The sequence below is a fragment of the Mus pahari genome, chromosome 19 (genome assembly GCF_900095145.1).
Source record: "Mus pahari chromosome 19, PAHARI_EIJ_v1.1, whole genome shotgun sequence".
In the NCBI taxonomy this organism is placed as follows: Eukaryota; Metazoa; Chordata; class Mammalia; order Rodentia; family Muridae; genus Mus; species Mus pahari.
In genome coordinates this window covers 87035307-87050534 of record NC_034608.1, presented here as the reverse complement: position 1 = coordinate 87050534, position 15228 = coordinate 87035307, and the positions used below count along the sequence as shown (strand labels likewise).

The window sequence follows — 15228 nt, the reverse complement described above, 5'->3', positions numbered from 1 at the left end:
TCCCAGGCCCTCACTTGGCTGAAGGTCCACTCTTTGATCACCTAAAGGACTCAGGCCAGGTCTCTAGGTATATAAATTATTGACGCGCACATGTCACCCCTGTAGTGAGCTCAGTATAGTCACTCACAACTTGTGGTCAGTAGAGAGCCAAGTAGGAAACCCCTCCACCATGGGGCACATAGTCCCACTGCAGACATCACAGTCTGTGGTGACTTTATAAACATGTCTACCTGCCCATTGGAGAGGCACCATTCTGTTTATGTTTGCACCCTGTAGGGAGGACAGAAGTGGGAGGCCCATGGCTGTGCATGACAAGCACCTAGGACTCCCTCCACCGCCTGACTTCTGTGTAGATAGCATCTCCCTGTGTGGATAGCACCCACTCGAACAGGAGGATTTCGGCAAAGGTGCCACTGGAGAACAAGTGGGGGATCTGTCAGTCTTTTGCACAGTGAAGACTGACAGGTGCACGACGTGGTGGTTTGTGCTTGTGATCCCAGCACATGGGGGCTGCAGAGTGAAGCCCGTCTCAGAGCACAGTCCATGTCAGCCTTGCCCATGCCTATTTACTTCTGCAGGCTAATGTTGTCCTTCATCAGTTCCTCATCAGAGATCATAGTAGCCTTGTGTGAAAACTGAAAGAAAATTGTCTTCCTCACTTCAAATCCATGTGTCCTTTGTGAACCCAGAGCAAGTGGCCACTGGCTTCTCTTGCCATGGAGGAATGACACCTTTGTCCACCCAGCCTGCCAACCCCAGAGTTTCCCATGACCCCTGCCCACTTGACAGCAGGCAAAAATAGTTCCAGCATAGATAGAGATAACAAATATTTGTTCAGCTTTTCTCCTCAGCTCAGACCCAAACCTCATCCTGTCCCCTCCAATGTGCCGAGCTGGTCTTCTCAAAAATTGATAAATATTTTTGGTGGAAAATGTCAGCACCATGATGTGATCTGGGACCTCAGATTTTTATCACCTGGGCTGCACTGCTCTGCTGTGTTGCAATCTGCCTAGTCTTCAGGACTCCTGCCTGCAAGCCTCCATGGCCTGGCCAACAGGCTTCAGAACAAGGCATTGGGAGGACGGAGGTGTGGGCAGGAAGGATTCCTTTCTCACAACAGTTGAAAGTTTGAGTCGGCAATCTGATTTTTCTCTTCTCTGCCACCACTTAATCTTGTTTTGCTGTTCCACCGGGGCAGAATGGACTGAGGTCCCTAGTGACCTCTTGATGTCCCTGTCCTGTGTGTGTCCCTCATCCAGTACCCAACAGAAACCTGGTATGGAAGCAACTGGTGCTGTTAAGGGTAAAATCAGTGAAGGTGTGTGTCCTCTGGGACACCTGACAGTTGTGTGGTGCCCATGTCAGGGTGCACAGCAGTGTGGGAGCGTCCTGGGTTGCAGAGGATAGTGGCTAGGGTGGGGCAGCTGCCCTGACCACAAAGCTTTAGTCTTTGTTTTTCTGCTTGTCTTTCGGGGGGTGTTTTTCCTGTATTTATCTCCCATCTGCAGAGCTGCATTTTTTTTTTTTAAGTACAGCAATGAATTGTGTCAACAGAAGTCTGGCAAGCGCATGCTCGCATTTCCACATACACCCCCCCCCCCAAATACAGCAAAATCTCTCACACACTATACCCCAGACCGGCTTGCTTAGAACTCACAATCCCTTTGATCAGCCTTTCTGGGTGTTGAGGTCAGAGCTATGCACATTCCTTATGTATCTGGTACTGGGTGGAGCCCAGGACTCCCTGTTCTCCAAATATGTTGAGTGTTCTAAAATGTGAGTCTCCAGTCCCGACATTTGATATTCTTGGTAATGAGATTTCTAAGAACCTGCACCCAGATCTCTGACTGTCCCCCTGCATCAGCCCCTTGAATGGAGAGAGTACCCTCGGAGCTGACTATCGGCAGTTCCGATACATTTTCCAAGTCTGGCTCTGGGAACTGCTCAGGGGAATCCCTGAAAAGCAAGCTGGGAAAGAGATAGGCACCTTCCTCCCTGTAGTCCCTGGGTGTGCTGGCTCTATTGCTGAGGAGACAAACAGCCTAGGAAGCCAGAGAGATAGAAAAAGTAAAGAAATTCCTACCAGGGTGGGGCTGGCCACTGAGTAATTTTTTTTTTTTTTTTTTAAGCAGAGTACGCTGTGGTAAACCATGGAGTTCGTGTTGTTTTTGCCGAAGTCAGTGCTGTGTGTGGTTTCGGTACACCGCTTGGGCGGCTGTTGAAACTGCTGTGGTTTCCACATAAAGCCTACTGTGCCTCTCCAGTCCCTCAGCTAGTGCACTGGGGGCATGGGCCAGGGGTGCCATGCCCACTGTGGGCACCAGCCTGCAAAGTTTTTGTGTAACTTTTTTGTTGTTTGTTATTGTGAGAGGGGTCTCACTAGCTGTCTCAGAGCCAGTCCCTGGCTGGCCTCAAACTCAGATAGCCTGGCCAAAAACTGTGTTTATTATTATTACTATTACATTATTAATAATTATAGTTAGGAGTGCACTCACCTCTTCCCTTGGTGTTGGTTTGCTATATTTATTTGCTTCTGTGTATCCATGAATCAGTGGCACAGGTGGAGTCAGACAGAAACTGACAGGAGTCGGGTCTTCCGTTGTGTACATTTTAGGAATTTACCTTGGGTGATCAGGCTTAGGAGCAAGCAACTTTTTCTACTGAGCCATTCAACAGTCCCTTGTTTCGTCTTTGAGACACACCCTCATTATGTTGTCCATACTGTCCTTAGACTCCAGATTCCCTCCTCAGCAGTTTTTTATTCCAATTCCTTTTCCATAGCCGTTTCTCCATGCTCATATCCAAAGAGCCAAAAGCACTGTGACCTTGCTTCCTGCAACTGAGGTGGACAGAGTGACTTTGTCACACTGAGAATCAACTCCACCTCAGAAAATAGGGAAAGCGATTACAGAGTTAGCAGAAGTGGTTACATAAAAGCAGGAACTAGATTCAGCCTTAACAATACAACCACCAAAAATAACTCAGGGTGCCAAGTTCCAGGCTCAAACCAGGGCCATGACAACCTGCAAATGACAGGGACCTAAAGCGCCTGTACGCCAGCACACACACACACAAAACCACCCATGTGAAAACCGTCATCCTCCTTTGAAAACGAGATACCAGTTGCTGCTGGCGGGTTTCGTGAGTGCAGTCACAATTTCTAAATAACGGTTTCAGCTGTACTGAGTCTTGGTGTAAAATATTCTTTTCGTTTCTCATTCCCCTCAATGCTCTCAGAAGCCTCAGCTTCACATGGCTGCAGCCAGCTGGCTTTCCACCCCTCTCAGCAAAACTCTTTGTTTGTTTCTTTGTTTTGCTTTTTTTTTTTTTTTAAAGAAAACACTTTGCAGTCCTGGTCCTTTATTTCTTTTTGTACATTAGGCCATGAATTCGTATGGAATGGGCTCCAACAGCTTAGGCTCTTTTCCGTTAGTCCTCACAAAGTGTGCTTCTCTGGTGGTGCAGGCTGGCGCTTCAGCTGAACCCAGGTGCCCTTCTCTTTGGCTTCCTTTTCCTTCTGATCGTTCTCCTTCACCCGCTTCAGGAAGCTGTCTCTGCTCTTTGAGTGATTGATGTGCTCAGTCCACACATTGATCCTCCTGGCCAGAATTTTGCCCTTAACTTGCTTGTTTATAATGATGCCCACAGCATGCTGGGTTATATTTTAAACTCTAACGGTTTTTGTCGTGGTCGCACTTATAGGGCATTCCTTTTTGAACAGTGCCATTCCCTTGATGTCTACAATATCACCCTTCTTGTAGAATGGCATGTATGTGGCCAAAGGAACAACGCCATGTTTCCTAAAAGGCCTGGAGAGCATACACCAGGTGCCTCGGATGCCTCTCCTCTTTCCCTTTGTGTTCCTCATGTTGGCGAGTGACTAGAAGATGGCTGCAGCGGCCTTGCTTTATTTTTTAATTCCCCAAGCCAGAGGAGAAAGAGTTCTCCATCATAAAGATGAGAGAGGTTCAGGAGTGGCTAGCCACCGGGTAGTGGTGACGCACGCCTTTAATCCCAGCACTTGGGAGGCAGAGGCAGGCGGATTTCTGAGTTCGAGGCCAGCCTGGTCTACAGAGTGAGTTCCAGGACAGCCAGGGCTACACAGAAAAATCCTGTCTCAAAAAAACAGAAGTGGCTACTCAGGTGTCTTCAGACCTACCATACCACAAGAAATATCCTGGTCTTAAATTATTATTGTTCGGGCTGGTGAGATGGCTCAGTGGGTAAGAGCACCCGACTGCTCTTCCGAAGGTCCAGAGTTCAAATCCCAGCAACCACATGGTGGCTCACAACCATCCGTAGTAAGATCTGACACCCTCTTCTGGAGTGTCTGAAGACAGCTACAGTGTACTTACATATAGTAAATAAATAAATCTTTAAAAAAATTATTATTGTTCATTGTTTTTGAGAAAGGCTCTCATGTAGCCCAGCCTTGCCTTAAATTCTAGGTAGCTAGTGATGAACTTGAACTCCTAGTCTTTTTGCCTCAGTCTTCCTGTGCCAGAGTCAGGCATGATGGACCATGCCTAGTTATTCGTAAGTAGGGAATGAAACCCAGAGCTCCACTCCAGGCTAAGCAAGTGTCCTACCCTTGTTTTTATTGTATAAGACAAGACTGGCTATGGAATACAGTCTACATAGCATGTTTAAGGCTACAGGAGACCCTTTTTCCAAAAACAAAAGAATCTAGTTTCCCTTAGTGACCTGTTCTGCATAACTCAAGGTCAGAGCTTTCAACCTTGGACTTGATGGTTGGATGTGGAAACAGGCTAAGAGCAGACAACACAGGCTGGGTAGGGATGTGTGGGGAGGTCCCTCTACTCCTTATGATCCTCCAGGGTCCAGCTGCTGCAGCCTTGAGCCTAACACCTTGCCCAGTACTAGGCCTGCACAGGCCTGTATGTGTATTTATGGTAGGGATGGGCTTCAGAAACCATGGTAGCACAATATGGTATCGGACTGGAAAAGAGTGCCCAGGTTTGGGCGTTACTGCAGAAGTCTAGGAGGAGAGTTGTTACGTTACTGGGCTTTCCTGATGTTCAGATACGTGGGGAACCCAGATTTTGTGCTGTGGAGGGCCACATTCAGTCAATGCCCTCCCTCCCACAAGGTGGGGGACTGAAGATGGAGAGCAGAGTTAGACTCTTGGACAGAGTTTTCATCCCTGAGAAGAAAATGAGAAGGCACAGCAGGCTTTAGTCACAAGGGCCACAGGCACTGAGTTAGCAGTAAATGTGGATGGGCTGTGTGGATGGGAGGGAGGCCTGATGGAGGACAGGTAAGGTGAAGCTGTGAGTATGCTAGGCTAGTGGGGTGATCTGAGCACTCAAACAAGGACAAGCACCTTGCCCATGTCACAGTCCCTTTGCCTGGCTTCCCTTGGCTGAGGCTCTCAGCAAATAGGATGTGCTTATAGTTGTGTTCATAGCAGTCTGGGGAGTGAAGAAGGAGGCTCGGGGCAGCAGCAAGACCCTGTCTGTCTCCATCCCAAACATGTGTCTGGTTTGCGAGCACCCCCAGCCCCTGTTGCCTGCTTCCTCGTCTCTGGTGGAGTGGGCTTGCTGAGCTCTGGCTTGAACTGCAGGGGGCTGGACTTAGGAATAGGAGAAGCCACAGGGGCTGCTCTGAGGAACCAGATGTGTTCCCACCCTTCTAACAGTGTCTTCAGGTCTGTAACCATGACCTGGGCAGAAATCTAAGGAGACTGGGTGTGGTGGTGCAGGCCTTTAATCCCAGCAGTCAGGTAGTGAACTTCAGGCCAGCCTGCTCTGCATGGTGAGATTCTACCTTAAAAAAAAAAAAAAAAAATGTGGTGGTGGGGAAGCAGCGGCCTTCTGAAAGGACAGTGCAGTGACACTCAACGGACTCCACCATGGACATGCATCTGCTGTGTCCCTGTGAGTATGTGAAGTATAACACTATGACACTGCAAGAACCCTTAGCTACACTGTCAAGTTCTTATCTCCTGGTGGTGGCACCAGGTTACTGTGATGTGAGACTTATTTCTCATAGTGCTGTACCTCTGGCCTAAGTTAAGCTCAGACACAGCCTGGACTGATATTGCACATTACTGCTGTGGCCCAACTGCCACAGCCGCCTCCAGAAGAGAGCTACAACCAGGACTCTGTCAGGCACATGCCAACAACAGCTGCTAAGTATCACCCACAGGCAGCAACACCCCCAGTCTCTTCATTCCTGCACCACACACAAATGGGGAAATTAAGACCAACTAGCCTTTTCCTCCATGAGCCCCAGATCAGAAGGTGGCAGGTTCAGACTAAACTTGAAGCCCTAGACATCTGGAAGTTCAGAAATTGGGGTGGGGGTTTTATTGGTTTGGGGAAGTAGAACATGGTACTAAGATCTTTTCTTGTATCTACCCATTATTGGAAGATGAGTGCCATTGTACAAACAAATCCGAACAGCCTTACAGCCTGCTTCTCTCCTTCCATGTTGGTGCCTGGGATGGCTCAGGCTTTGTGTTGTCCCCACAACCAGATGTCCAAGGTCAACGCTATAGTGTCTTTCTAAATGATGACTCTGAAACCATGGGAGCTTCTGTGGGTAGTTCAGTTGATACCAGGGAGCTATGCTGATCTGGCCCTTGGGACTAATGTGTCAGCCATGTTGGATGTCTGGACCCTGGGTGCTCAGGCACACCACCAGGAGTCAGGAGAGCCAGGCTGGACATTCATACTTTTGTGGTGTGTGCCTGGTGCTTGTCACCTATAGTCATGCCCTGTACTCTGGTGAGTTGGTGGCCTCCTCACCAGGGAGTCCTCCCTACCCCCTCTTGCTGTCCTTAGAAGTTTTCAATGTGTTTCTCTGCTCAGCTGTGATGGGCTGGGCTGAAGCTCAAGTGGAAACAGTCTGCCAGTCTCACTCTAAGTATGCTTTGAATGGATACATAGTAACTAGAGATGTGTGGGCCAGTGACACTGTAGAACCAGAATGTTGGTACTGGGAACCAAACATTCTGCAAAAACAATGTGTCCATAACTACTAAAGACAGGTCCAGTGTTAGCTGCTGGTGGGTCTGTGTGCATGTGACCTGAAGTGAGCTTGGGCCAGATGGTACACACCTGTCAGCTCTGAGCTTGGTAGCCTGAGGCAGGAAGATGAATTCAAGGCCCAACCTGGCCTACCTAAGACTCTTGTCTTAAAAACAGCTTTAAAAAAAAATCACTCTTCTGGCACCATTCATGACCTTGCTATACTTCTGTTCCAGGTTAATATAGAATGTAACTCCATTGTATAATAAGTACAGAATGGGTATGAGGTCCTGGATTCCAGACACTCCCCCGCAAAGTCAGAACCCCCAGGGCCACCCTTCTCCGAATGCCCTGCTCTCCCTAGAGAGATAGCCAGGTCCCCACTCTAGTCCTAGTAAGTAACTTGTGTTTCTTTCTTCTTTTTTTTTCCCTTTTCTGTTTTTTTGTCTTGTGTTTCCCCCTAAACTTTCCAGGTCAGAGTACACCTGTAAGCCAGCTGGGCTCTTCAGGCTTCCCTGAGTCCCCTGATCCACTCCAGCCACTCGGGGCTGACAGCGGCGACCCGTTCCAAAGTAAAACGGGGTTTGGGGACCCATTTAGTGGCAAAGATCCATTTGCCCCTTCCTCTTCAGCTAAACCTCCTAAGGCCTCTTCCTCCGGCTTTGCCGACTTCACCTCTGTAAGTTGAGTCCTCCCTCGGCCACCTTCCTGCCTCGCTTGCTGCTTCTCGGGGTGGGGGCCCCTCTGCAGCTATGGACACTGCTTTGCCCTGCTGCTGGTGCCTCCCAACAGTCATCAACTACTTTTGTTACTTATTCTGTGATGGCTTCTGTAAGGCAAATAGACTGTTGATAAAGATGAGAGCCATGGTGTAATGAACTGCAGGATGATGCGATTTCTGCAGGGAAAGTGGCGTGCACACACACACACACACACACACAGCATGCCTGCCTCAGTACTCAGTGGCTTGTGATCTGTGTCCCTCAGAAGATGTTCTGTTAACTGGGTCTTTGAGACAAGGCCTAGCTATGTATCCCAGGCTGGCCTGGAACTCAAAGAGTCCATCTGTCTCTGTCTTTAGTTGGTACTAAAGGTGTGTGCCACCACACTGGTTCATTGTGTCTGGAGGCAGAGCAGGCAGGCACTTCCCAAGACCAATTACAAACATTTCACCAGGGTTCTGCTGCCTCCAAAAAGACCTTTGAGTCAGTGGTCCTGCCCAAGTGCATCATGCAAGTAGGAGCAAAAGAGTCCAGGTGGGGTATCCAGAGAGTGGGAGATTTGGTGACTGTTCATTGTGCTTTTGTCTGATTTCTGTTTATTAGCTACACTGAAAAATACTTCAACCTAGATGACTACCTCAGAACCTCTTCTCTTTTCCAAGGGTTCAGAAAGACCACTTGTCCAAAGTGGCTAGAGACTTCTTCCAGGGCTCTCACTGGCACTGCCTTGCTGTCTGTGTCGAGCCCGCCAGTGCCTTCAGCATATCCTCAGCATCCTCCACCACCTCCACCACCAAGCCTGTGCTTGGTGCTGGCTTCCCATAACCCATTCCACCCTTCAGGTCGAGGCCATTTTCTCAAGAGCTCTCCTTCGTGCTTGCGAAGCTCTCTGCTTGGCTACCGGGAGGGACTGGATTGCCACTCTGTTTACTGATTTATGTTTGTGTCTTTGGGCCTTCTTAGTCTCTATCCTAGAATGACCTTGAACTACTTACTGATCCTTGCACCCTAACCTCTGTGCAAGGCTGGAATGACAGGTGTCAAGCAGACCTGGAGGGCTGAAGTGTGTAGCTCAGTCATGATGGACAGGCAGATATAGTCCTAGCTTCCATTCCCAGTACAAAACAACAAAACCCATTTCTATTGCACAATAAATACCCTGGTCCTCCCCAGCCAATTGTCCTGTAGCTTAATTTGAATTGCCTAAGGCATACCTGGACCCAGTGGCAGTCACCTCTCATCCCAGTACTGGGATGGGAGGCTGAGGCAGGAGGATCTCAAGTTTGAGGCCAGCCTGAGATGCTGCCTAAAAATATTAATAGTAATAATAATATGCTGATCCCTGGGGTCTTGTAACTATTTGTCTCTGCAGCCCATTCAGTTCTGTTGACAGTGCCTACAGTGTGCCTTCAGAAAAGTGACATTATTAGTAAAAACCAGAGACAAAAGCACTTGGAGTTGTTTGGGTATCACCAGGGTTATTTTCTGGTGGAAACTACTAACCGCCAAGGCCAGAGCTGGTGCAGTGAGTCCAGCACGTGCCTAGCATGCCCTGCCTTGGGCCCATCCCCGGGGCCACACAGCCTTCTCTCTCAGCAGCAGGATTAGGAGTTCCAGTTCAGCCTGGGCTACAGAAATAAAATAATCCATTTAAAAAACAAACAAGCAAACAGCACAGCTGTTGGCACATGACTTCGGTGCTCGGTTCAGGCAGAGTGGTAATGGAGCTGAACCACAGTGTAGAGAAATGACTGGCCTTTCTGAAAAGCCAGTTTACTTCCTGTGCCCACACAGGCAGAAAAACCCCAGCCCTGCCTGTCATGAGCACCAGGTTCCAAGCTGTGACTGGGCTAATAACTTGTTGCCCCCGAGTAGTTACAGGCTTCAGTTTTATTTTTCAAGTTTATCTATTTGTTGTTTGGGTTTTGAGAAAGGGATTCACCCAGTCTGGTCTCAAACTCATAGCTTCTAAATGCTGGGATGTCAGGCACCGCACAATACCTAGTTTAAATTCTGATTTAAACACTCTCATCTCCAGATAGGAAACCAAATCCTGCCTGACCTGGCCTGTGACCTTTTATTGTATGAAGTTGTTGTCACCTTCACCACTACAAGGGGCCCTGTGTTCCCATCAGTACACATGGTCTTCTCTGGAACAGGACCATGTTCTAGAAAAATCTGGTAGGATTTTGAATTTCCCCTTGCTGAGCCATAAATATACTGCCCTCCCAGGATTTGGGATGGCCCCTCCATGAGCCTGCTTTCCAGGATCCTTGGGACTTTAATACTGTGCAAACTCAAAAGGTTGTCATCGCGTACGGAAAGCAGCCTGCTTAGCTTGGGCTTCCAGAACTGATGTCACCCAAGCAGGATGGCCACTGCTGTCCTTGGCACCTGTGGTGGCACCCCAGAGCTTTCTAGTAATGGGTGACTGTCCTCAGTAGCTCCTTACCACTCACAGAAGCTTCTGGGCTGTAACTGTAGCTCAGTAATGCACACTTAGTACACCTAAAGTCCAAGACTCTATCCCCAGCACTGTGTGAAGCAGGCTTGGTGGTGCAGGCCTGTCAGATCAGGAGTTAAAGGTCATCCTCAGCTGGTTCAAGTCCAGCATGGGCTACAAGAGATCCTGTCTCAAAAAAAGGACAAAGGAGCCAGCACTTTAGTCCCAGCATATGGGAGGTGGCAGTAGGTGGATCTCTGAGTTGGAGGAAAGCCTGAGCTGCATAGAGAGAATTTTTCTTAAAGGCAACAAAAAAGAATTTTCTTTACATCCAGGCAAGTCTTCTGCTTAGCAGGGCACGGTGGTGTCTGTCAAACTTCTAGGGAATTCAGGGCCAGCTTGGGTTGCCTGGGTCCCTGCCCTACAGAACAAACAACCTCAGGCTGTGAGTGTGATCCTCCTTAAAAGCAATCTGGTGGGGCCGGGTGTGGTGGTGCACACCTTTAATCCCAGCACTTGGGGAGGCAGAGGCAGGTGGATTTCTGACCAGCCTGGTCTACAGAGTGAGTTCCAGGACAGCCAAGGCCACACAGAGAAACCCTGTCTTGAAAAACCAAAAAAAAAAAAAAAAAAAAAAAAGCAATCTGGTGGGGGAGGGGGGCTAGCCAAATAGCTTGCTGTTGTCTGCACAGCTTCCTTGAGCAGATATCAGACTGGCTGGGCTGGGCTGGGCTTTGCAAGTACTCCATGAACAAGCTGGGAAGTGGGTGCAGAGCCTGTCTACATGCTCTATAGAGGGGCATTTCCAAATTTCCAAGAGGCTTCAGAAATAAAATGTTTACTTCTTGACACAAATTCTCAATGATGATGGTGTCTGAGAAAGGCGGACTCCTACTTTCTTGGGGCACCTAAGGCACACAGGTTGAGCTCTGGTCCCAGGAGAATTAGAGGTGACCCAATCCAAGCACCTCCAACCAGGGATAGTCAGTAAATCCCTGAGAAATTGTCTTTCTGGAAATTTCTCTCATCCCAAGTGCTTGTTGTGCTTACAGAGTGCATGAGGCAGGTCTGTGTGGAATTCCCTCTCTTGGCCTCCAGCTCTGAAGCACCCCAGTGTTTGGGTTGCAGTATGGGAGAGGCCTTGCTGCTAGACATTGATGGGGGCTTGTCTGGGGCAGGGTGATCTGTAACCCTCTGTGGGTACAGACGAGGGGACACTGTCAGTTACTGGTGTCTGTTGATAGATGATCCTGAGGGCCAAATGCTCTAACTGAAGAAGCACTCACCCTCGTTCCTCCACACCACCCTGCCATGCTCTCCCTCCCCAAGGGGGTTGCAGGTGGTCAGTCTCACTCACTGCTGGTGTCTTGTCCATAGTGTCACAAGTATTCCCTGGAGACGACTGGTTAAAAGGACTGTTAATGTCCCTGGACAAGCAGTAGGCTCCCTTGGGGCTTGTGGCCTCTCTAGAGGGCATGGAGCAGAGTTATGATCTGGTAGAATGTGGCTGCAGCCCTAAAGAGTGTGGGGGTGTTGGCAACCAGGAGTGGTGACTGAGGCAGGGGGATTGGTTATTGTGTTAGGCCAACCTGGGCTACATAAGGAGACCCTGTTTCTAAAAGAGACAGAGAAAAAGGCTATAGAATGCACCCAGAGTTATTGGACCTGCCTGCTAGAACCTTTCAGCACCAGGCCCAGCTGCCTCTCTGTAAGGATGGGTGCCTGGCCCTCCAGTAGGCAGCTCAGGTTGAATGCACCCTGGTCCTTCTCTGGTTGTCTCTTCTTAGGACCCCAGCTTTTGCTCTGGGCCCTCTCTCACTGTCCAATCAATCTTCCTTTGTAGTTTGGCAATGAGGAGCAGCAACTGGCTTGGGCCAAGCGGGAGAGTGAAAAAGCGGAGCAGGAGCGGCTGGCGAGGCTGCGGCGACAGGAACAGGAGGACCTGGAACTGGCCATCGCCCTCAGCAAGGCTGATATGCCAGCCTAGGTGACACAGGGGAAGCCACAGCTGTCTGTATGTACACACCCCTTCAAGTTGTGCCATGCCACAGCCAAGGACAGCTGGCCACAGGGCCTAGGCTACAGGGACCTTGTTGAGAGGCCTCAGACACTGTTCACCCCTGTGGGTGGGCCAGGAAGGCAGCTATAGGTAAAAGTCCTGGAACCTGCCAGTCTCTGAGGTGTGATGGTGATCAGTTAGGCTCTTCCTTCCAATCATTCAGTGGCTGACAGAGAAGGCCTCCAGTCTCCTAGCTGCAGACAAGCTCCACCCCCAACCCTTCCTTGCATCCACAAGACACCCCACACACATGATGTATGCATTTGTTGTATAAAATGAAGTTTGAATGATTAATATAAAATATTTTAATACAAAACATGAGGCTATCTTCTTTTTAATCAGGAAATAATGGATCAGTGGTAGAGGAAACCTACACCTGGTGCACTGAGGACCAGCCTTCCCCATCAGTGATTGGGAGGGGAGCTGCATTGTCTGTTTTTTTTGTTTGTTTGTTTGTTGGTTGGTTGGTTGGTTGGTTTCGTTTTTTCTAGACAGGGTTTCTCTGTGTAGCCCTGGCAGTCCTCTGTCCTGGAACTCACTCTGTAGACCAGGCTGGCCTCGAACTCAGAAATCCGCCTGCCTCTGCCCCCCCCCCCNCCTCCCCGTGCTGGGATTAAAGGCGTACGCCACCACGCCCGGCTTGCAGTGTCTGTTTTAATTGTGTGAGTGGTGAGCATATATGCACAGGTACTGGCAGAGGCTGAAGGGGGTGTCCTGTCCCCTGGAGCTGGAGTCGCAGGTGTTCAGGAGCCTCCCAGTGTGACTTTTGGCATGCTCAGCTCCCGAGCAATACCCTTGTGTGCTCATAACTAGGTTTTTTTTTTTTTTCATTTTATTTATTTTTATTTAATTATTACACTTACGTGTGTACAAGCATCCATTGCTGCACAGTGAGTGCTCAGATGTCAGTTCTTTCCTCCAGCCATGAATTCACACTGAATTCAGGTCACCAGACAATTCAGGTCAGTAAGCACCTTTACCCAGTGAGACTGTCACAGAGCACTTTGTTGTGGATAATGGTGGCTTTGGTTTGTTTGTATTTAATGCCTACATGTCTGTCTGTGCATCCCTGGTACCCGTGGCAGCCAGAAGAAAGTGCCAGGTTCCCTGGAACTGGAGTTAGAGATGGTGGTAAGCCACCCTGTGGGTGCTGGGAACTGAACCCAGTTCCTCTGCAAGAGTATTTGGCCACTTTTAACCCGAACCATCTCTCAAATCCCACTCAGATGTTAAATTAAAGGCAACTTAAAACCACTGAGAAGCCAGTTTGGCACTTTTTTTCCATTTTCCAAAATGCATTCTTCCCTCTCTGCTTGGGGGACAGTGCTTTTACAAGGTAGGCAGGTTGCTGAACACCCCTTTCTTCTCAGTACCCAAAATGCAGGCAAGGGCAGCTTGCCAGTCTGATCTACATAATGAATTCCAGGAGAGCCAGGGCTGCATAGAAAGGCCCTGGGTCAAAGTGACAGGTCTGACACCTGAGATCAGAAGTGATCAGGGGTATGCAACTCTCTGCATGCAGAAAAGACATGGGCACTCACCATCCAGAGCTGGGCAGGTGGGAATGCTGTGGGGTGTTGACTGTCTGTGTGACAGCCTTGGCCCATTGCGATTCCCTGGAGCTTACAGTTTACTCATGTGCTTAGAATCTAACTTGGGACTGGAGTGAGGGGCTGGGGAGATGTCTGCTGCTCTTGGAGGGGACCCAAGTTTCCTTCCCAGGCTGTTCATAACCATGAGTGTCCTAGTTCCAGGAGACCCAGTGCCCCGTTGGCCTCCCTGAGTTCTCAGCTACCCCACATGCACAGTTTTAAAAATTGTTTAAATAATCTTGCCAGATGTGGTGGCACATGTTTTTGGTCCTGGTGCTGAAGAAGCAGAGGCACAGGCAGGCAATACATCATTTTTTAAAACTTAAAAATGAGAAAGGAAAAAATGTCCTCAGAGTTAAGATCTAAGCCAAGGTACCTGCCCAGCTGGTACCCTTCCATGGGGTTCCCCCAGCTGTACTAACTGTAATCAGCACGTGATGGGATATTGTATAGACCTGGATCCAAGCCCCAGAATCTCATTATGATGCGAAACATTTCAAAAAGGACCTCAACTAAGCATCCCTGTCTATAAGCTGACACCTATCACACCAGAGAGGGAGAGGCACACAGACCTCGTCTGCATAGTAAGGCCCTATCAGAAAGGGGAGGGAGGGAGGTTTTTTCCAGGCTTATATTTTATTTACGCGAGAGGGGGTGGGGGAGGTGTCATGAGTGTGCAGTGCCTATGGAGGACAGATAAAGGCATCAGATCCCGGGGACCTGGAGTTACAGGTGGTTGTAAGCCACCCAACATGGATTCTGGGAACTGAACTGGAGTCCTCTACGAGAGTTCTGTGCACTTTTGACCCCGATCTCTATAACTCCAGCTCCATATTTTACCTGGTATTTTAAAGTGTTGGGGGCACTCTCTGCTGTGCGGGTCCAGGCTTCCAGCTGTGATGGAGAAGCCTGGGAAGAAGCTGCATCCACAGTTGGCTGGCTGATGAGAGCTACAGGGATGTGGAGGGCTGGGTATGTTGCAGGTCCAGAGTCTAGTTACAATTTATCTGGGCTAGTCTTAGCCCCTTCGAAGCTATGGCTTGCCTACCTCCTTGTAGTACCCAGTATCCCATGACTATTAGGCAAGAAACTCCTTGGGATGTGTACCAGCTTCAGGAAAAGAAAAAACAGAAAGCCCCATAGCTTCTGTGAACCTGAAAGCCAGGGGCCATCAGGCAGCAGCTGCAGCCAGGCTTGCCCCAGGCTGCTGTAAGCAGCTGTGTGACATTCCCATCGTGGTCCTTGGAAAGCCCTTGGTTTGTGACTTTGTCACTGTAAAAATGGCTTCAACACTAATGTCACTAACAAAATGGCTTCTATCCTGAAGCCTAGGCTTTGAGGTGACCTGAGTGTGTGTAGTTAATATTCGGCTCCAGAACAAAGTCTCTCTCTCTTTTTTTTTTTTTTTTTTTTTTTTTTT

General features: G+C 49.0%; 1 protein-coding gene across 8 annotated transcripts in view; it reads left to right on the top strand.

Moving 5' to 3' along the window:
- Nucleotides 1-12512, top strand: part of Eps15l1 (epidermal growth factor receptor pathway substrate 15 like 1) — an 82201-nt gene extending 69689 nt beyond the window's left edge. For 3 of the 8 annotated variants that reach the window (XM_029531676.1, XM_029531675.1, XM_029531674.1), the window contains 2 exons: nt 7466-7671; nt 12001-12512. In XM_029531676.1, the coding sequence (XP_029387536.1) occupies nt 7466-7671; nt 12001-12144 (350 nt within the window). In that variant the 3' untranslated portion in view covers nt 12145-12512. Of the gene's footprint in view, nt 1-7465; nt 7672-12000 lie in introns of those variants that run through there. The other 5 variants (XM_029531679.1, XM_029531678.1, XM_021218667.2 and 2 more) reach the window with 4 other exon arrangements.
- The last annotated feature ends 2716 nt before the right edge of the window (nt 12513-15228 follow it).